The sequence below is a fragment of the Microtus oregoni genome, unplaced genomic scaffold, assembly GCF_018167655.1.
Source record: "Microtus oregoni isolate MIOR12 unplaced genomic scaffold, Mior012 000139F_ref0000186, whole genome shotgun sequence".
Lineage (NCBI taxonomy): Eukaryota > Metazoa > Chordata > Mammalia > Rodentia > Cricetidae > Microtus > Microtus oregoni.
In genome coordinates this window covers 1,376,082-1,397,360 of record NW_024544789.1, presented here as the reverse complement: position 1 = coordinate 1,397,360, position 21,279 = coordinate 1,376,082, and the positions used below count along the sequence as shown (strand labels likewise).

Genomic DNA, 21,279 nt, shown 5'->3' with positions numbered 1-21,279 from the left:
AGAATTCCAAGCCAAACTTTAGGCACAAGTTTTCCATCTCTCCTAATCACAATGTGTTTTTAATAATCAAAACAAGAACCTTGGCACCAGGAGCCTTCAAATAGCTTCATCCCTCTGTTGCTAATTCACAGGACTCTCTGAGTCTTACCTACAGTCAACAGAAGTTTCCTCCAAGGTTAAAGGGCTTTTGCAAGCCACCCACAGCCTGTGTAAATACTTTATACCTACAGAATGCAGGAGAAACATAAGTAGTCCTCAGCGTCCATTTAGGGGTCATGGAGCCCTGAGTCACAGAGGAACTGAGCCTTCATTTTCATTTATTTCTGACTTTAAGTGGCAAGTAGAGTTTTGGGGTGTTGGGAAGTCAGACATTCCAGGTGTCTTAGTCAGTGTTCTACTGCTGTGAAAAAAAAAAAAACTGTGACCATGGCAACTCTTATAAAGGAAAGCGTTTAACTAGTCTAGCTTACCGTTTCAGAGATTTACTCCATTCTCATGCAGGGAGCATGGCTGCATGCAAGCAGACCTGATGCTGGGGAAGGAGCCAACAGTTCTATATTCAGACCCTTAGACAGCAGGAAGAAAAAAAGAGCCTCGTGGCTCAGCCGGGCTCTTGAAACCTTAAAAGTCTTCCCCTCCAACACACACACACACACACACACACACACACACACACACACAGTGATGTGTTTCCTCCCACAAGACCACACCTACTCCAACAAGGCCACACCTCACCTCCTGAACCCTGTTAAATAGTGCCACTACCTGATGACCAATCTATGAGCCCATGGGGCCCATTCCTACTCAAACCAGCACACCAGGCTAAAGGGATAGTATGCGAAATGTCTTTCTTTAAGATCATCAGTTCTTTTCTTTTTGTGTGTTTTCCTCAAAAGAGGAAGAAGGAGGAGTCAGGACTGGACCAGATGCTGAGATTGCAATCAGTGATTTTCCTGTTGGAAATACAGGAGGTTATTTTGCTAAGTTCATCTCTCATACGTTACAGAAAAGTGAATTTGGTGAATATCCAAAGTTGTCAAAATTAATGAATAAGATGAATAAATAAATGAAGCTCAATTTGTACAGAAGCCTGTGAACTCTTTGACCTCCGCTGACTAGGACATTGTAACTGTGGGGTGATGGAATGTTGCGGATCAAGAGCCAAGATCATCGCGGGCTATCGTTAGTCTCACTCACTAACCTCTTACTATCAACCTTTCTATTTGACCTCACATCCTTTTGGCTACTAGATATAAGTCCTGGAATTTGTCTGTCTGCAAGTCTTTTCACAAAGCAAAAAAAGAAGGTGATTCCAGATCATAGCAGGTCCTTGCCTAAGATGATGGTTAAACAGTCAACAGCAATGGAGATAGAGACATGGCTCAGTTGGTAGAGTATTTATCTAACCAAATGAAGTTCTGAGTTATCTCACCAGAACCACATAAACTGGGCATGACCAGTAACCCTAGTATTTCAAAGGTAGACACGGGGGAATCAGATAGTAAGTTCAAGGTCAGCCTGTGAGATGAAACCCTGGCTCAAAAAGAATAAAATCCCATTATTACAATTAGAACTGTCAAGTTTAGAAAGATGATAAATTCCAGGAGTTTTTACCAAGAGGATATGAGGTCAGATATAAAGGTTGAGAGCCAGTAGCTATTAAAAGAGACTAAAAATAGCCCAAGGGGACCTTGGCTTGTGACCCACAACATTCCACCATCCCACAATCACAATGTTCTAGTCAGCCAAGGTCAAGCAGTCTATGGGCCTTTCAGTGTAGATGAGGCTTCAGAGAGCTTCAGTTTGTAGATGAGAACTTCCAGAAAGTTACTCCCCCCTCAAAAAAAGGCAAAGAACCACCACAGGGCAGTCTCAAATTCATAATTTTGGTGGATACTAAAAGCAGTTCCAAGGTAACTGGAGGAAATGTCCATATTGAATATGCACTGATAATCTTCTTATTAGTATTCCCCAAGCACTATGATCTAAGCATTGCATGACATTACATAGCAATTGTGTTGTGCAAGGCAACTTAAACAGGCTAAGGATGACTCAAACCTCATGGGAACATATGTATAAGCCAAAGGCAAATGTCATGCCATTTCCTACCAATGAGGGGTTGTGGGGTTTTTTATTTACTTATTTATTTATTTATTTATTTATTTATTTTGGTTTTTCGAGACAGGGTTTCTCTGTGGTTTTGGAGCCTGTCCTGGAACTAGCTCTTGTAGACCAGGCTGGTCTCGAACTCACAGAGATCCGCCTGCCTCTGCCTCCCGAGTGCTGGGATTAAAGGCGTGCGCCACCACCGCCCGGCGGTGCTGTGGTTTTTCAAGGGACCTGGAAACATTTCCCCATGTATATTGAGGGATGGCTGTCTCTCCATCATTATTGCTCAGTGTTCTCTTGGACAGCCCTTTCTCGGGCATTTTCACGTCGTTACTATAAAAGCTAATGATGGGTAAATAAGAACCATCCATTTAGCTCAGTCCTGGAGTGCCTGCTGCTGCGAGCCAGCGGTGTGGGGAATCTGGTGCTAAGTGTGGTATTCCTGAAGAGCTGATAGATTATAAAGTTCTCCTTACTGCAAGAGGAATAAGGCAGCAGGAGAAATCCCAAGTGGGGAAAAGAAAATATGAAATATTCATACATGGAATTTTCTGCATGAACATTCATAGGAAAAGTTAACTGTAAGGGAAGAAAAAGAGGCACTTGTGAGTGATTCTCCTGTTCCTCTGCTCACCCAGCAGAGTATCCTGCTGTGGTTCAAAGAGACTGACCACCCAGAGGGCAGGGGAGATGGCTCCTGAAGATGGCCATTTCCACCGATGGGGATCTCAGAGCATCCCTCCTGGGAGGATCCTTAGGTGTATAAAATGATAAAGACGCTATAAGGAGCAGCAAGATCCTGCTGGATCTGAGTGTGCCTCTAATGTCATTCATCTGTCACCAAACACAAAGCGACAAGGATAGGCAAGAGCCTGGACAACTACAGACAGTGAAGGTTCATATTGCCTTTCCCTCTCCTTCACTTTTTGAATGTTTGCTGTTGTCCTATGGTCGGTCGAGGACACAAAGGCTAGGAGCTTGGAGTTGTGTGGAAGCTGTTCTAGGCCTGGCTCTGCATTTACAGATTGTGTGACCTCCAAGTTCTCACTTCACCGCATCTCAGTTATGTTCATGTGTAAAATAAGCATAGCAATAGTAAATACCATATCAAACAGCAATGTTTTTTCTTGGTTTTTTTTTCCAGTTTATTTTGGGTTTTTTTTTAAGTCCTTTTTTCCCTCATTCCCTCATGTGTCGTATCTCAGGTACCTAACAGGGGCTGGCATGTATTAGTTACCGCTTTCATTTTACCCTCTTATTGCCCTCTCAGAGGATGTTATCACTTAGAAGTGTGTTTCCATATGCCTGGTCATAAGTGGCAGAGCTAATCCTACTTCCTTTCACAGAGTGCAGGGCCGGTGGGGTCAGGGGTAGTGCCAGAAATGAGACCGAAAGAGATGATGCCAGTCCACAAAGAAGAGCTTGGCGGGGCCTAGAAGGTTGGGGTGCAATCCTAAGGGAGCCCGTGCTTCCGTGGGGCAGAGTGGCAACACCTAATCTGCAGCTCGTAAAGCTCACGCTGGCAGCAACACAAAGGATGGTTTAGGGAAGGGAATGGCAATGCCAAAAGCCTGGTTAGGAAGTCACGGTCCAGTCCAGAGAGGACAGGGCTGCACTGAGACAATAGCGATGGGCTAGAGGGAAATGGAGCACTTGGGGCCGGGGAGGCTATTACCAGGGAACATGGGGTCCCTTTTAAAACAGACTCAGGAAGACATGAGGACAATTTTATTGGAATTTGAGAGAAAAAACAACATAGCAGGCAAGGCAAACTAGAGATCTCAGTGGCTGTTGGTGGAAGCTAGAGAAGAGGGAAAGAACCGTGCCTTCTGAGTCAGATGCTAGGAAAGCAGACAAGCTTAGCAGTGGAAGACGGCTAGGCAGCTGCAAGGGGCAGGGAAGGGGCAGCTAGGTGTGTGCTGTCTTCGGAGATTGTGAGGATGCCCGGTTTCATGGCAACTGGCTTTAGGATTTTGACTGATGTCCAAAAAAGGGAGATGCAAAGAGGAGGAAAGATGGGAAGACAGCTTAGTGGGTAAACCCTTGACGCAAATCCTTGCTCTGTACGCAGGAGGACTGGCCAGGTATGGTTGTTTAGGTCTGTTTCCTCAGTACTGGAGCCAGAGATATGCAGACACTGAGCTCCGTGCCAACCGGCCTAGCCAAAACACTGAGTTCCTGGCTCAGTGAGAGTCTATCTCTCAAGGAAGTAAGCAGAAGAGTCATAGAGGAAAGCACCTGACCTCACCCTGCTCTGGTCTCCCCATGCATGTGCACAGATACACGTCCCCATGGTCACATGCACACACCACATCCCCACACCCAACACACACACATCCTCATCAACACAGCTGAGTGGGAGGAGGGGAGAAGGGAGGAGGGAGAAGGGAAAAGCTACACTTTCTGAGTCAGAAAGCCCGCAGGCTTAGCAAGGAAGATCTGTAAGCAATTGCATGGAGAAAGGGTCTTCTGGGGATGCTAAACTACATGCCTCACTAAGGGGTAACTATCCTTCTCATCTTTTTAAACATGTCTCCAGGTATATCACGTTTCTTAAAGTTGGGACTGTTGGAGGGGCATTTTTCTGTTCAGGTGATTGGCGGGCCCATTTGGCTAATTTAAGAGAAGAAACAATAGAAAATCTATGATCTTTTAACCTTTTGAGCAGTTTGCAATGTCATGTTCCCAGCCAGGGCCAAAGGTACAACTCAATGCCATTCTTTTGACTAAAGATCATGTAATAGGATCAATTCAAAAGAATTTTTAAAAAAAGGAAAAGAAAAAGGATGGAGTTGGGTGTGGTGGCACACACATTTAGTCCTTATACTGAGGAGACAAAGACAGGATCTCTGTGATCAAGATAACCCTAGTCTACATAGAGACTTCTAGACCAGCTAGAAGTGCATAGGAAGATCCTGTCACAAAAATAAATGAAGAAAGGAAGGAAGGAAGGAAGGAAGGAAGGAAGGAAGGAAAAGAAAGAAAGAAAGAAAGAAAGAAAGAAAGAACTTGGCACAAACTAAGGAGGGGACCTCAATTGAGGAATTGTCTCCATCAGCTGGCCTGTGAACACTTATGTGGGGCACTTGTGAGTGATGGGAGAAGCCCAGGCTGCTGTGGGCAGTGTTACCCCGAGCAGGTGGACCTGGGTTATCTAAGTAAGCAGGCAGAGCAAGCAGCACTCCTCCTTGACCTCTGCATCAGACTTCTGTCTTGAGTTTCTGCCCTCACTTTGCTCAGTAATGCACCGTCAACTGTATGTAAAACTAAATCCTTTCCTGTTCAAGTTGTTTGTGGTCATTGTGTTTATTACAGTAACCAAAAGAAAACCAGGACAATAGGCATGTTTTACCAAGAGGAAACAGCCTTCCCAGAACGAACTTCACCAACTCATGGCTATCTCCACCCTCCTGCCTTTTGTGTGGCAACTGTGACAATTTCCCCTTCCTTTGATATGGTGTTTCAGACTATAAGGATTTGTCATCGTTTCTCTTCCTCAAAATTAGTGTATTACGAGGCACTCAAGTGGTGGGGCCCTCAACAGCCATCTTGTGGGAGGAGAGAGCTAGGGGAGCTAGAAGAAGGGCATGCTGTGCAGTGCTTGGTTGGCTGGGATTGTCCTTCTCTGTAGACAATGTCACCAGCACTGCCATTTGGGGGAAGGGAGACTTAGGACCTGACACTTGGGGCCACTAGCCCACATGGCAAGTCCCAGAGATGGTTCTTTGGGTATGGAAAGCTGGGGTTCTGCTGAAACACCAAGGGAAAGTGGGCACGTGACCGCTGACTTGCAGACCTAGACATCAGAATATTCAACAGAGATTTTAAATTCGGAGTTGAAGGTGAGTGTGAACAGGGCTCTTTGGTCCTCTATCCAGAGTGCTGACGGCCACGAATCAAGCTGCTCTCCCCAAAGGACACAAAATCAAAACGACAGCCACAGTCACTACTCTCAGGGACTGCCCTCAAGTCATTGATGAAGCAAAAAATGATAACTTGAACTGTTGCCGTACTCTAGGGATGGAACAGCACTGGTAAGATGGTTGACCTCCCACAGAGAACTGTGGAACCACATGGCATCATGCAGGACCGTAATCCAGTATTCTGGAGGCTAATGCAAGACTGTGAATTCGAGGTCATCCTCAGGTACACAGTAAGACTCAAATAAACCCCAAACCAATCAACAGCAAAGTTGGTTGTTGTTTTGGGTTTTTTTTTTTTTTTCGGTTTTTCGAGACAGGGTTTCTCTGTAGCTTTGGAGCCTGTCCTGGGACTAGCTCTTCTAGACCAGGCTGGCCCCGAACTCACAGAGATCCACCCGCCTCTGTCTCCCGAGTGCTGGGATTAAAGACCTGTGCCACCACTGCTCAGCTAAAGTTTTCAAACTGTAGAAACATTCACTAAAAACAAAACTCTATACTTAAGATTATTATATAACAAAGGGTATTTATTTCTCCATAGAAAGAAAATGATGTTTTAAGACTAGCAGAAAGAAAAGCATTTGCCCGAGCCTGAGAGAGCTTTTAGGACTTTATCAGCTTTTAGAGCCGTTTAACTCAGTCAGAGGAAGGGGTGAATGCGTAAAGCATCAGAGGCGGAGAAAAGTTCACGTTCCGAAATTATGAACATACCAGGCAGACCTTAATGCTTCCTTGAGGATGCATGCACAGCCCTTTGAGTGACAGGAGCTCAGTGAGATAGTGTGCCGGGTGAAGAAACAGCATGCTGAGCAGGACAAAAAGGGCAAGGTAGCTTTGGATCATTCAGTCGAGCCCAGGGCAGACAACAGATGACCCCACAGTATAGCCATGGAGTACACTGGTATCACATGACTGGTGATCATGTCTAGCCCAGGTTTTCTAGGTTTTTGTCTTCTTGTTAAAAGCATCGTAATAAAGGCGCACATGAATTGCAAAATAACAAGGAAATATCCTTCAAAGTTCACTTACACGACACAGTTTGCCTTACCCAGCATGCATCCTAAACTTGCTCAGGCCAGATCACATCCCTACCCTCATACCTAGATACCCTCCTCGTACCTAAATTATGACTTAATAGAAATTGCCTGGGTTTGATGGTTGTTAAGGGAAGAAGGAACTTAATTCCATTGTCTGGAGAGGGGTGCATGTGCGGCTCAATGAAGGCAGGGTCCTGGGTTGCTAACAGGTTACGAGGTGCATTGTTTAGCGATGGGTACGTGCACAGAGCTTGTGGAATGGCAGGCTGCCAAGAGCAGTGTTAGAGGAGGGGTGGGGCATAGCACAAGCCAAGTGGAATCTCATCTTACTAAACTATTTGTCGTGCTTCCCTGCTTTACTGGGATGAGAAAGTGTGGCAAAAGAGAATGTACTGAGCCGGGCGGTGGTGGCGCACGCCTTTAATCCCAGCACTCGGGAGGCAGAGGCAGGCAGATCTCTGTGAGTTCGAGGCCAGCCTGGTCTACAAGAGCTAGTTCCAGGACAAGAACCAAAAGCTACGGAGAAACCGTGTCTTGAAAAATCAAAAGAGAGAGAGAGAGAGAGAGAACGTACTGTGGTCTTTGTTAGCTTCAAGGGTCATTAATTAGCCCAGTGGTTCTCAACCTGTGAGTCGTGACCATTTGGTAAACATCCATCTCCAGAAATTCATTACTATTCATAACAGTAGCGAAATTACAGTGATGAAGGAGCAATGAGAGTAATTTTGTGGTGGTGGTGGGGGGGGTCAGCACAGCATGAGGAGCTGCATTAAAGGTTGAGAGCCACTGCTCCAGCCAATGCTTCCAAGCCTTTTCCCAGATGACCCACAGAGTGAAGCAGACCAAGGTGGTTCTGAAAATCTTCGTAAATTTAAGTGCTGCAATAGTAAAATGGCCTTAGCAGTCAAACCAAGTGTGTGACTGCCCAGAGCTGGCTTTATCCAGGAGGCCAAGTGAGGAAGTGGTAGAGGGCTTTCTGGGCAAGCTGTTGCGACTCCAGGAGTGGGCATATCATACAAGTGATGCTTGACACCATCCCTGCTCCACCTGAAGCCCTGTACCCAGAGTGGATCCAGAACCTGCTGATGGTCTCATGGGTACCTCACCAGGAGGTTCTTCCTAAACATAAGCTTCTGGGAAGGGGGAAAGCTTCCCCAAAGGAACTGTTGCAGTTCTGAGGGGAAAGACTGCCCCAAAGGAAGTGTAAACAGACCTACTCCAGCAGAGAAGGTTTCTCCAGGATAAGTGTTACAGTTCTGAAGGGAAAGGTAGCCTGGCAATTGGAAGCCAAGGAATACTACAAAGTCACACAGCACAACAATCTCATGCAAGAGATTTATTGGGAGGGGAAAATCCAGGAGGGTGGCTGCCTCTGCTCAGGGGAGAAGCAGCAAAGAACTGAGCAGAAGACAGAGTTTATATGAGGTTTCTGAGTGGAGGTACAGAGATTTCTAGAATAGAGATTTCTGTAGTGGGCTTTCTTTTGGGCCACTAACCAGCTCCCAAATCATGACACAGAGACTTATTATTAGTTATGAATGCTCAGCCTTAGCTTAGTTCTTATTGTAATTTGTTTGTCTTTATCTACATTTTTCCTTGGGGCTTTTTAACTTTCTTTCTGTATGTCCTATTTTCCTGCCTGGCTGGCAGCTGCCTGGCTTCTGGCCAGGCAGTCATGTCCCTTTTTCTCCCTTGTTCTCTCACGAGCCTAGATTTCTTCTCCTAATCTCTCTGCCCACCAGGCTGCCTGTCCCTCTCCTGCCTAGCTATTGGCCATTCCGCTTTTTAATTAGACCAATCAGGTGCCTTAGACAGGCAAGGTGAAATAAATGCAACAACACATCTTTACATACTTAAATGCAGCACAAACAAATGTAACACTTCTTTATGTTGTTAACAAAGGCAGCAGAAACAATTGTAACACACTTTCACATATTAAAGTAACATTCTACAGCATAAACAAATGTAACACACCTTTGGCTAGTTAAACAAATATTCCACAACAAATTTCTAGGGTGGAGATTGGTGGGTTTTCCAACTGAGCTTGGGCTTTTTACTCTGTAGGGAGAAGCTTAACCACCTGCATCAGTCCAATAGTTACAGCCATTAGAGTGCCCTGTGGGCAGAGCCTGACAGGTGGAGGTCCTCGGGGGTGAGGCCTCGCCACTCAAGCACTTCAAGATGCATAAAACAAGGCTGTCGGTGGCAGTTGCTGGTGTCTGTCTGAGAGGTTCCTTTTACAGAACTTTACTCAAAGATGGAAAAGAACTTCAAGACAAACCAGTGTGAAATAGGGCTGAGGCAGATTACTATAGGAGGGAGAAAATTCCAAATAGGTGTAATCATGGGCATTCACAGAGGTGCTTAGGAAAAGGGCATGCACCCTTGGGTGTGAGCTATTCAAGACAGAGATGTCCTTGTCATTATAATAGCCACACGTACTAGTTTTGGTGACTTCTGAAATTGCACCTCAAAGGTAGCTTAGGAAACTTTTCTTTTTGGGTAAATGAGATCACAGGGTGGTTCTTCTATGTGTTGGCTAGGATTACAGATGACAGGGTTAAACTTAGGTCACAAGAGAATAGGGAACACTGAAACTGTTTTTACTGTAAACAACATTTTAGCCTTATTTGAGAGACTGCCAGAAAATGCTTAAGAAAGCGTAAGAACATAGCATGGCCCATCAATTGGAGGTAGGACGAGCTCCTCCCCTGTATAAAGGCTGGGCAGGGTAATGGGAACAGCTTCCCAAAAGCCAGCTACGAGTCAGGGACAGGTCCTGATCTCACTGCTAGGAGCCTTACAAAGAAACTGAGCTACACAACTGTCACACACATGCAGAGGGCCTAGGTCAGTCCCTTGCAGGCTCCCTAACTGTTGGTCCAGAGTCTGTGAGCTCCCAGGAGCTTGGGTCATTTGTCTCTGTGGGTTCCTCCATCATGACCTTGACCCCTGGTTCAGACTATCCCTCTTCCCTTTCTTCGGGAGGACTGCCAGAGCGCAGCCCAGTGAGCATAGGCTCAAGCACATGGGAGGCCTGGCCCTTTCTGAACTGAGACAGAGCAAGAGGAGTGGGTAGATGGGGAGTGGGTAGATAAGAGGAGGGGGGAGAAAACGGGGGGAGGGGGGAGGGGGGAGGGGAAACTGTGGTCGGAATGCAACCTAAAGAAAAAAATGCTAATAAAAAAAGAAAAATTAAATACTTTTATACAATTTATAATATTCTTCTTTAATTAAAAATGCTGGTTGTAATAGTTTCAAAAAGAAAAAAAGAAAAAAGGAAGAACAAGCAAGCCTTAAGCATGGTCCATTGATATTTTAACATTCTCATTTGAAAACAATTTTTTTTCTATATAACAGGAATATTGTCCCTCAGTCAGTAACCTTCATGGCCAATGTTAATTGTGCTGGAATTCTTGATTCTCAGCTGGAAGGAGGCTCTACCAGGCTCCAGAGTAAGGGATTTCTTTGTCTTTCCACTTTCCTGTAATGTTTTCACACTTTCTAACATGCTCAGAGGGCAGAGTGCCCCGGGATGTACTAGAAGAGGAAGCAGGCTCCTCCCTGTCAGTCCTAATTTCCCCAGGAGAATTGGAGAAGTCCTTAAGAGGAGAAACTGAAAACTTGGGTAATAACCCAAGGGAAGCAATGTGGAAAGAGATTCTGGGGGTGTCAGCATCCTACCAAAATGCTGGTAGGTTGAACGATTAGGTCTGAGGCGTGGGCTAATTGCAGAGAGCACTACGAACAAGCCGGGTAGGGCCTGGTAATGGTGGTCTGTCAAGCTGTGTGACTGGAGGGTGGTGGGACAGTGTTTGGGGGGTGCTGTGAATATGCACATTCACAGCAGCTCCCTAGATGCCAAGCCCTGGGCAACAACGCCCATATGTACCTGTGATCTCAGTGTCCCTGGGCCTCGCCCAGGGCCCCAAGTCATATTTCTGGAGGTAAGGGGTCAAGTCTCGGAGAGCCCAGCCCATTTCAGGAGCTGCTGTGCTAAACATGATCTGTTTAAAAATATACTTCCATTGGCAAATTCAGGGTACTTAATCCTTTTTTCTTTTCCATTTTACTTAGGCACTGGGAAACCATGAATTTGATAACGGTGTGGAAGGACTGATTGATCCCCTCCTCAAAAGGGCCACATTTCCAATTCTGAGCGCAAACATTAAGGCAAAGGGGTCACTAGAACCCCAGATAGCCGGATTGTATTTCCCATATCGAATTGCTACTGTCGGTGGTGAGAAAGTGGGGATTGTTGGCTATACTTCTAAGGAAACCCCCTTCCTCTCAAATCCAGGTACCTTCTACTTTCATGGCACTCATACTTGGAAACAGATGTGGTAAAGCAGAGCTTGGCCACGCTTTTATGAACTGTGGTATACAGAAAATGGTGGTTAGCAAACCAGGCTGGCAGAGTCTGTGTTGTTCTAAGTTACCTCCAAAGGGTGTCACTGTCTCTGTTCAGTGAACTTATCTGTTGACTGTGTTGACTAAACAGTGTCTTTCCTTAATTCCATGTATTCAAAATTGTCGGTGAATCCTGGAACAAGAAGATCTCATAGATCTCTAGCCCCAAGTACATTTTTCCAGTTCTAGTGGTTGGAGCATGCACATTGATTCCTAGCACATTTAATTTATTTTAGCTAGGTGATGAAATTCCTCTGTGTGTGTGTGTGTGTTTATGCATAATTCTTTTCCTGGAATTCTAAAACATATCCCATGCATTCTATATGTGTAGTGCCCAGACCTGAGGCGTTTCTTGAAACTATTCTGTTGGACTAGCCAGAGAGGGAGGCAGTATTCTTTCCTGACCATTCCTCCCTGCTTCCTCCCGCTGGGAACCTGTGCTCCTCACACTGTTCTAGCCGTTAGGAACAGCAACCAAGAAATCTGTATCCCCTGCACACATTCAGTGAGAGAATAACTGAGCGAGGATGTGTCAGGAAGTAGTGGGGTGAAGGAAAATGAGACCAGAGGAGAGAGCCTACGTGGCAGGAGGAGGGGTGCACCTTGCTATTTCAGAAGAATGCCCAGAGAAGGCAGACAGATAGCAGGGCTGTGATGGAGGAAGGTCATTGGCTAATAAAGGAACTGCCTTGGCCCATTTTATTGGTTAGAAGATAGGTGGGAGGAGTAAACAGAACAGAACGCTGGGAGGAAGAGGAAGTGAGCTCAGACTCCACAGCTCTCCTCTCAGGAGCAGACGCCACAGAGAAAGACGCCATGCCCTGCTCCCGGGCAGACACACGCCATGAAGCAAGCCACCAGGTTAGACATGCTGAATTTTTCCCGGTAAGACCGGTGCTCACAGATTATTAGAGATGGGTTGATCGGGACAACAGAATTAGCCAGTAAGGGCTAGGGCTAAAGGGCCAAGCAGTGTTTAAATGAATACAGTTTGTGTGTTGTTATTTCGGAGCATAAGCTAACCAGGCTGCCGGGGTGCTGGGGATGCAGCCCCTCCGCTCATATTACTACAAATGGCGCCCAACGTGGGGCTCGAACCCATGACCCTGAGATTAAGAGTCTCATGCTCTACCGACTGAGCTAGCCGGGCAGGCGTCCAGGGTGCTGGGAACGCAGCCCCGCCTCCTCTTATTACTACAGGGCTGTGACAGCCAGTGTTAATGGTCAGCTTCACGGGCCTCACCAGGCACACTCGTGCGGTATTGTCTTAATTGCGGTGGGAAGATCCACCATAAAGAAAGATGGCACCATTCCCTAGGGTTTGGTTCTGGGCTACTAAAAAGAAAAGGAAGAACCTAGCTGTTGAGCCCCATTCGTCCGTCCCTGCTTTCTAACTGTGGATGGCATGTGACCAGCTGCCTCAAGCTTCTGCCACCAGGACTTCCCCAAGATGACAGCGCGTGTCCTCGAAGCGGGAGCTGATATAAGCTGCTTTTGTCAGGGTATTTTATCACGGCCACAGGAAGGGCAACTCCACAGAGCCTCAGCACGGAGGGCTGTCTGGGAAAGCCCCAAGGAGGCTTGGGGTTACAGAGGAGAGTCAGATAATCCTTGACATTTGCACAGTAGGCAACTGAGGCAGAGCATCGCCTCTCCTGGGGTTTTCGGTGTTGCCTTGAGCTACTTCATCTCTGTCAGGTCGTTCTGTCTGGGAGCTGCTAACTTCCCAGCTATCCATCTGGAGCCTCTGTGGACACAGTGCTGTCGTGCTGATTCAGCTTCCATATTTGTGCATGTGGAGTCGGCACGTGGCTGCGACTTAAGAGTGGCATCAGGAAGCAGAGTCCTGAACATAGCAACGGATAAGGGATGTCTCTTTAGTAGTCTGCTGATGTTTGGAAAGACTCTTGATTTTCACCCTGGGCTTTGCTAACTTACATTTTGAAAATCCTTTATGAGATTTTTGCATTCGGGGCATCTTCATTTTAGTGCTGGTTTCTTAAAAATTAGCATGAGGGTGCCTAAATCCACTGGAGGACTGCCTTGCTGCAGAGTGCTGGATGTGACTTCAGAACAGCATCTTTGCGATCCCTTCATGACCACTGAAGCTGTAAGACCTAAGGACTTGCTAAGTTTTGGCTACAGACTGGGAGGTCCTGTTCATGTCTCAGCATAGGAATATCCAGTCTGTGCTAGCCAGAGCCGGTGGCATACATTAGCACTGAGTAGCAGAGCGAGTTCCATGAAGTACGTACCCACTCCCAGGGCCAGCAATGTTTAGATGAGGCCTCTCTGCAACACGGCACTCCAGTCTACTCTAAAGCTGCCCGCAAGTGAGCAGTTATCTACCATGCTAAAGTTAGTTTTCAAGGGCCAGCGAGATAGCTCTGTGGGTAAGGGCACTTGCCACCACATCTGATGTTCAATCCCGGGAACCCACAAGGTAGAAAGAGACAACTGACTCCTACAGGTTGTCCACTAATGTCCACAAGCAGCCACAGCACATACATCCCCAAACAAATAAGACTAACAACCACTGTTTGAAATTGCCATTTCTTGTTGACATCTTAGGTGTGAAGACAGAATGCCCCACATTTCCAGACAAAGCAATGGAGTTAAGAGAAGCTGTGGACACCATGCTTTTGTGCTGGCACATTTTTTTGACATGGTTATTGTGATGGTCTAGATATACAAGACAAGGAAGCAAGCCATACCTGAAGTATACTCCTAGTGAGAGACTGAGTTTACGCAAGTGTATCATATGGCTCAGAAAGAGGATTCAATAGATGTAGGTGCTCCCTACCTAACCTGATGGTCTTAGTTTGATCCCTAATAGCCATGTAGTGAGCGAAGAGAATCAAATCTGAAAATTGTCCTCTGACCTCTGTGCACATTCTGTGACATATAGGAGCACACAGAAATAAATGTTCAAAAAAAAAAATATATATATATATATCTGTGTATATATATGTATATATATATAAAAGTTATATATAAATCTATAACTTTAACCCAACATTTAATTTAATATAAATATTTAACCCAATATTTAATATTTAGCTAATATTAATATTAACTTTAACCTAATATTAGGTAATGCAACCAGTGACATTGATTTAAGCTTTCCTTGTTTGCCAGGGCTTTTGTACTAGATGTGTTCATTCATTTACTCTCTATAACTAGAGAGCTTTAATAAGAAATATAATATGCTTAGTGTGTTGGTGTACAAACAGTATAGTGAAACTATTTTAATATCCACTTTATTAATTTTCTTCCTTAGGGACAAATTTAGTCTTTGAAGATGAAATCACCGCATTGCAACCTGAAGTAGATAAGCTAAAAACTCTAAATGTGAGCAAAATCATTGCACTTGGACACTCTGGTTTTGAAATGGATAAACTTATTGCTCAGAAAGTGAAAGGCGTGGACGTCGTGGTGGGAGGACACTCCAACACCTTTCTTTACACAGGTAATTGTTTCAAATGCATTCTGCAAGCTAGGATGTTCGGGTCAGTTATTTTCTCTCTCTTTGCCTTTTTTAATTGTTACTATTACTATTTAGTGTGTAATATATATTGTATAAACTGTAATATGCCATATAAATGTAATTTGCATTGAATAATGACAGATGGTCTTATTGGGAGACATTCCAAGAATTCATTCATTTCATGATTAAAAGTCAATGCTATAAGTGTATAGCACACATAATCAAATGAAAAGAGTACTGATATTGAGCGAACGGTCAGTTTATGATAGACTTTTTAAAAGATAATTTTTTAATTGTATTAATTCTTAGAACTGAACCCAGGGCTTTCTGTATTTTAAGCATCTATATGCCCAGTCTTTGGTTTTCAAAGACAGAATGTCACTATCTAGCTCAGATTAGCTCCAATCTCGTGATTCTCCTGTCTCTGCCTCTTGAGAGAGTGATAGGATTATAAGCATGCACTGCTGTATCTGGCTTGAAAGGTATTATTGTTATCATCATTATTATTATTATTATTATTATTATTACTAGTATTTTAAAATGCTGAATGTTATATTTGGAATCAGAAAATGAGATACAGTACAAATTATTGAAAGAAAAGAAACCTAATATTGGTTGGAAAGTTGTCATTCCTAACTCACTTGAGTGACCTTGAACAGACAGGTCACCGACCCCCTCTGGCTTCCTAATGAGGAGTCTAGCACAACTTTGGAGATTAAAAACTCAGAGCAGTTGACTTCACTAGTTTGGCCTTGGGTGAACATGCTCTTGGCTGCATTACAACATGGCAGAGAATCAGGAAGGGAAATGGGCAGTGCAGAAGAAACTCGGGTGTGTGGTGGTCTCCTTTTACAACCACTCCCACTCCTAGAACTAACTGTGGTCTCAAGAGAACCACATTGATCTCTTCTGAGGGTGGTGAATTAGACACTGTCCCTCAATGTCACCAATGAGGACTAAGCTGCTCACACATGAACACGAAGGGGACAAGCCACATCTAAGTCACAACAGACTCAGGTAGGTCCTCATATTTACCTGCCCTAATTTAAATACTTTGCTACCCCTATGGATAAGACTCTTTCAAAACCTGGGCGTTTTCGTAGCTTTTCCCCAAAGCAGTATCAGAATAACTCACGGCAGGAACAAGTTCGCTCTCCCATCACTTCAGTCTGTACAGGTTTGGCTGTGATCCATAGTAAGCATGACATTTTACAGGAGGCTCTAACAAAATATGTGTTCAAATATGTGTGTGCACTCTCATACAGATACGTATAAAGTAAAGTGAAATTTCCCCAAACATCCAGGATATCCTGCTTCCTTGTTGTTCTACTGCTTCTTTTATTGTCATTTTGTTTCTTTTTGTCTTGAGATGGGATCCCAAGTCAGCCCTGTGTAACTGAGGCTGACCTTCAACTCCTAATGCTCCCACCTCTAGCTCCCAAGTACTAAAATTATAAGATACAGGCATGTCCCACCATCCCCGGTTCTTGTCTTCTCTTGTCCTTACCCCATCTCCCTCCCCGCTCCCCTTCCTTCTCTACCTCTCTTCCTTTTCCTTTCTTCCCACTTCATTGTTCTGTTTTGCTTCTATTGAGAGCCTCACTCATGAGACTCACTATGCAGTACTGGCTGAGGTGGAACATGTGTTGATTAGGCTAACCTTGATATAAGACCCTCCCCCGCCCCCTGCTGTGCCCCTTCCAATAGCATAACACCAAGCACTGCTGTTACAGGCATACCATGCCACTTTGGTGTGCCCTTACACCATCTTGATCTATGCTATCTTATGGCATCTGTATGGCTATTTACTGGGGTGTCCTGCTAACCCAAAAAGCTAGGTGGGGAGTACCTGTCATCCTTTTGTTCTTATAACTATTGCCCCAGACAGCGAAGTCCTGCAACATAGGATAAGAGATCTAAGGACAAGCTGCAGCTGGCTTATCTGTAACTCCTGAATAGATTGTTCCAGTCTCTTAAGACACTGACCTGAATCTCAGTTGTTTATTCCACATTTTGTAATAGATTTCAAAGATTAAACTTGTTTTCATGAAAATGTATTTTTGGTTCTCTTTTGAGGATCTAACTTATCAATTAAACCACATAATAGTAGAAGAGACCTACTTACATATTTAAACAATTTTTTTTTGCAATCTTAGAAAAGATTTAGGCTGACAAGATGACTCAGCAGATAAAGGTACTTGCTGCACAAGTCTGGAGACCTGGGTTCTGTCCTCAGAGCCCACGCAATGGTGGAAAGAAAGAAACTGCTCCCAAAAGTTGTCCTGTGACCTCATATGTGCCATGGCGCTCTCTCCCTCCCTCCCTCTCTCTCTTTCACACACACACACACACACACACACACACACACACACACAGCTTAAGTGATTTCCACCACACTATTTTATGAAGTTTGTATGAAGCTAAAATAATAGTTTTTAAATATTACTTATTAAATAGAGAAAAAACCCAGCCAGAGATCAGAACTCACTGTAGTCCAGGCCAGTCTGGAATTTATGTTGTAATCCAGGCTAGACTCAAACTCAAGGAAGTTCTTCTATATTAGCCTCCCAAGTGCTGAGATTACAGGCATGAACCACCATTCCCAGCTCAAAATTTGAAATATAAGAAACATCTCAGCATACAACACATACACAAACCCAAAGGAAAACATCCCCCAAAGTATCTGAATAGCACCCTGATATTTTATGTTATTTAACCTTTTGTGCTTGTTACTGCCAAGTTAGTTTCCTTCCCTCCTCAACTCCCTCCCTCGTATGTAAATGAGTTAAATGGCTCACAGTGCATAAGTTACCCCCTCCAATGAAGAGGAGGGAGCTTCCCAGCCAGGCTTGCAAAGTGTTAGAGCTGCAGGAATGAGGCCTGAGAGGCAAATGCTGTCTCGGACGGCGTTACATCCTGGAGTCACAAAGTGGTTGATGAAAAAGGTAAGAAAATGAGTTCAAGTTGGAATCTGCAGCAGGCATGCAGAAGGCTGTCTTGTCTTCTTGTTTGTTTTTGATATTTGTTTTTTGAGGCAAGGGTCTTCTGTATAGCCTTGGCTATCCTGGAACTCACTTTGTAGACCAGGCTGTCCTGGAACACACAGAAATCCACCTGCCTCTTCCACTGAGTGCTGTGTGTGCCACCACTGCCCAGTGTCTTTATGATTCTTGGAAAGACTCCTAATGAGCTGCTTCCTGTCTGCCTCCCGAAGCACCAGACATTTGGTTCTTCAAGTCTGTGTGGTCTTGGACAAGTGCAGACATCAGGTTCTATCTGCAGTTCAGCAAAGGGCTCAGCACTGGGAATGTGTGACCCCCTTCTTTTCTGACATACTGTCCCTAAAAAGGCAAATATGCAGTGGCTATTTACTGTTCAAGATTTTAGGAAATCTTTTTTTTTGGTAGAATTTAACAATGTCTGCAAGCTACTATGTTAAACTGTGTGGCTCATACAGCCTGCCCCTTCTTATCACTGTACCAATGGCTTCTCAGCATCCTCCCATATCACTGAGTGGTTAGCACCAATTTCCTGTCTCCTTCTCCACACCAGCCCCTGCCTTCATCCTGTGAAGAAATGTCTGTATGAGCAAGGCTCACAGCCTCTTGTTCCTGTCCCCTGAATGACTGTCACCTCCACTCCAGCTCAACGTCTTCACTTCTCAGATAGGCTGAGACTTGGTCACTTGCAGACAGCGTCAGAATTCCACTCCAAGACCCTCGAGTCCCACCCAGGCTCTCTCATCCTTTTCTACCAGGCTTCAGACGTTCAGAAGCCTCAGGTCTCCTGACCAATCTGGCTGATATCCCATTTTTTTTCTCCTGATAGCCTGGTTAACTGACATGTGAGAGGCAGGTGTCCAGTGTTGTTTGAACGGATTCTTTTCTATCTTTCCTTCGTTTTTGATTGTGGTTCTTTGTTTTGGGGTTTTTTGGAGGTTTTTGTTGTTGTTGTTGTTTTATTGTTTTTTGAGACAGTGTCTCACTGTGTAAACCAGGCTGGCCTCAAACTCACAGAGATTCACCTGCCTCTTCCACCCACGTGCTATCATTAAAGGCATATACCACCATGCCAGTTACAGCTCTTTCAAAAGATTTGATTGTTCAGGCTTTAAAAACAAATAAAAACTTATTTTTAGTACAATTGACTCTGGACTTAGGCACACATTCACTGAATATGAAATTTACCTTTTTCATATATTTAAGGAAGAGAATTTATGTTAAGACTACAAAATTGGGGGCTGGAGAGATGGCTCAGTGGTTAAGAGCATTGCCTGCTCTTCCAAAGGTCCTGAGTTCAATTCCCAGCAACCACATGGTGGCTCACAACCATCTGTAAAGAGGTCTGGCGCCCTCTTCTGGCCTTCAGGCATACAGACAGAATATTGTATACATAATAAATAAATAAATTATACATAATAAATAAATATTTAAAAAAAAGACTACAAAATTAAAACAAATGGAGTTCACAAAATAATCACAGATTAGCTGGACTAGAACTGCTGTGCTCCTGACCTTGGGCAGGGGTTGGAGTGAGAAGGGAGGCCTCAGTCAGTATGCTGTGCCCCCCAACCCTTCCATACCTGGCCAAGGATGACCCTGAACTTGTGGTCCTCATGCTTCCACCTCCTGGATGCTGGGGTTACAGGCATGAGCCACCATACCCAGTGTTACACAGTACCTGGAATCGAGTCCAGGGCTTTGTGCATGTTCAGCAGATCCTGTACCAACTGTGTCACGTCCCATCCTGGCAGCCACTGTTCATCTCTCCGTTGCCTACTCAGGATATTTTCATGTGGCCCGGATATATGAATATATAAAACCAGTCATACATTTTTCAAACTTCTTCATAATAAATCAGAAAGAAAATGACTTTCTTTTTAAAAATTCATTATTGTGTGCACATATATGGCATGCGTACTTGTGGGTATGAGCATGGACACGCCCCAGCATCTGTGTGGAGGTCGCAGAACAACCCTGGGGAGATGGTTCTCTCTTTCTACTGTGTGTTCCCGGGATAGAATTCAGGCCTCGTAGTTCAAGCATTTTTACTACTGAACAAATCACCAATTCTTATTTGAAAGAATTCTTTGGCATACATATAATTTTACCAATTTTTTTAAAGACAAAGCAAATTGAAATACTAAGGAGGTGGATCTGCTTATTTTATGTGAAGATTTAAATCTGGGCTGAATATTTGATATTTCAGCATCTTCAGTGTTTTTTCAGAGTTGATCAATATTTTGATTTTATTATCTTTAATCCTGAAAATGCCACTTGGTATAAATCCGTAGTACAGAATGGCAGAATTACGTTTAGAACCACTTCAGAAATGTTGGACTTTCTGTCCTAACCAAGGTTAACTTAATGTTTTCTATGAAACTCAAGCCAGCAATTCAAACAGCAACTTTTTTGTAATCAAACACACTCTGATACAATAAACTCCAAAACCAGACTAGCTTGTTACTTATGTACCAAGGAATGGTGGCAGGAATGTATTACAAACCTTTGTTTTCAATAGCAAAATCGTGTTTTTATAAGAGCAAAAACAACATTGTATGTACAGTAGCAACAATGCAGTTGACAATATACAGTAGTCTCGAGTCTGAGCCTCAGCTACCATTCATTGGCACTGCCCGCTGTGACCATGTGTGCAGGATCAAGGCTACAGTGAAGTCAGGGATGCAGAGCCATCATATGTTTGATTTTGAATCAATTTTTGGTCATTGTATGTTCAGAAATCTTTTGCTGTTGCCAGATTTTCCATGACCCTCCCTTCAGTCACACCACCTCATAGGGGCTCATGACCCACAGTTTAAGAAGCTGGGTCTTAAGCCAGATGTGTTAACAACAAGCCTGTAATTCAAGCACTTGAGAGGTAGAGGCAAGAAGATTAGAAGTATGAGGTCATCTTCCCCTACATAAAATGTTCTAGACCAGCCTGGGCTACATGAGACCATGTTTCAAAAACAAAAAACAGAAAGAAGAGCAAGTGTAATTAGTGATGCACACTTTTAATTCCAGCACTTGGAAAACAGAAGCAGGCAGATCTCTATGAGTTTGAAGCCAGCCTGGTCTACATCGTGAGTTCCAGGATAGCCAGGAATATACAGTGAAATAACCCCATCCCATCCCCTGCTCACACACACACACACACACACACACACACACACACACACGCATTAAAGAAAGAAAAGCTGGGCTTTAGATAATCTTGCCTTTGCAAAGCGACCTTAATATGTGCACAGGACAGAGAAACAGTCTCCAAGTAACTGTGTCCAGGCCCTTGATAAGAACTGCTGAGATTCAAAGGGCAG

At 44.3% G+C, this 21,279-nt stretch overlaps 1 protein-coding gene across 1 annotated transcript in view; it reads left to right on the top strand.

The window, feature by feature from the left end:
- The window catches only part of Nt5e (5'-nucleotidase ecto), a 48,239-nt gene that overhangs the window by 14,013 nt on the left and 12,947 nt on the right, over positions 1-21,279 (top strand). Inside the window, exons 2-3 of the mRNA XM_041646671.1 lie at positions 11,144-11,366; positions 14,757-14,945. Coding sequence (XP_041502605.1) covers positions 11,144-11,366; positions 14,757-14,945 — 412 coding nt within the window. The remainder of the gene's footprint in view (positions 1-11,143; positions 11,367-14,756; positions 14,946-21,279) is intronic.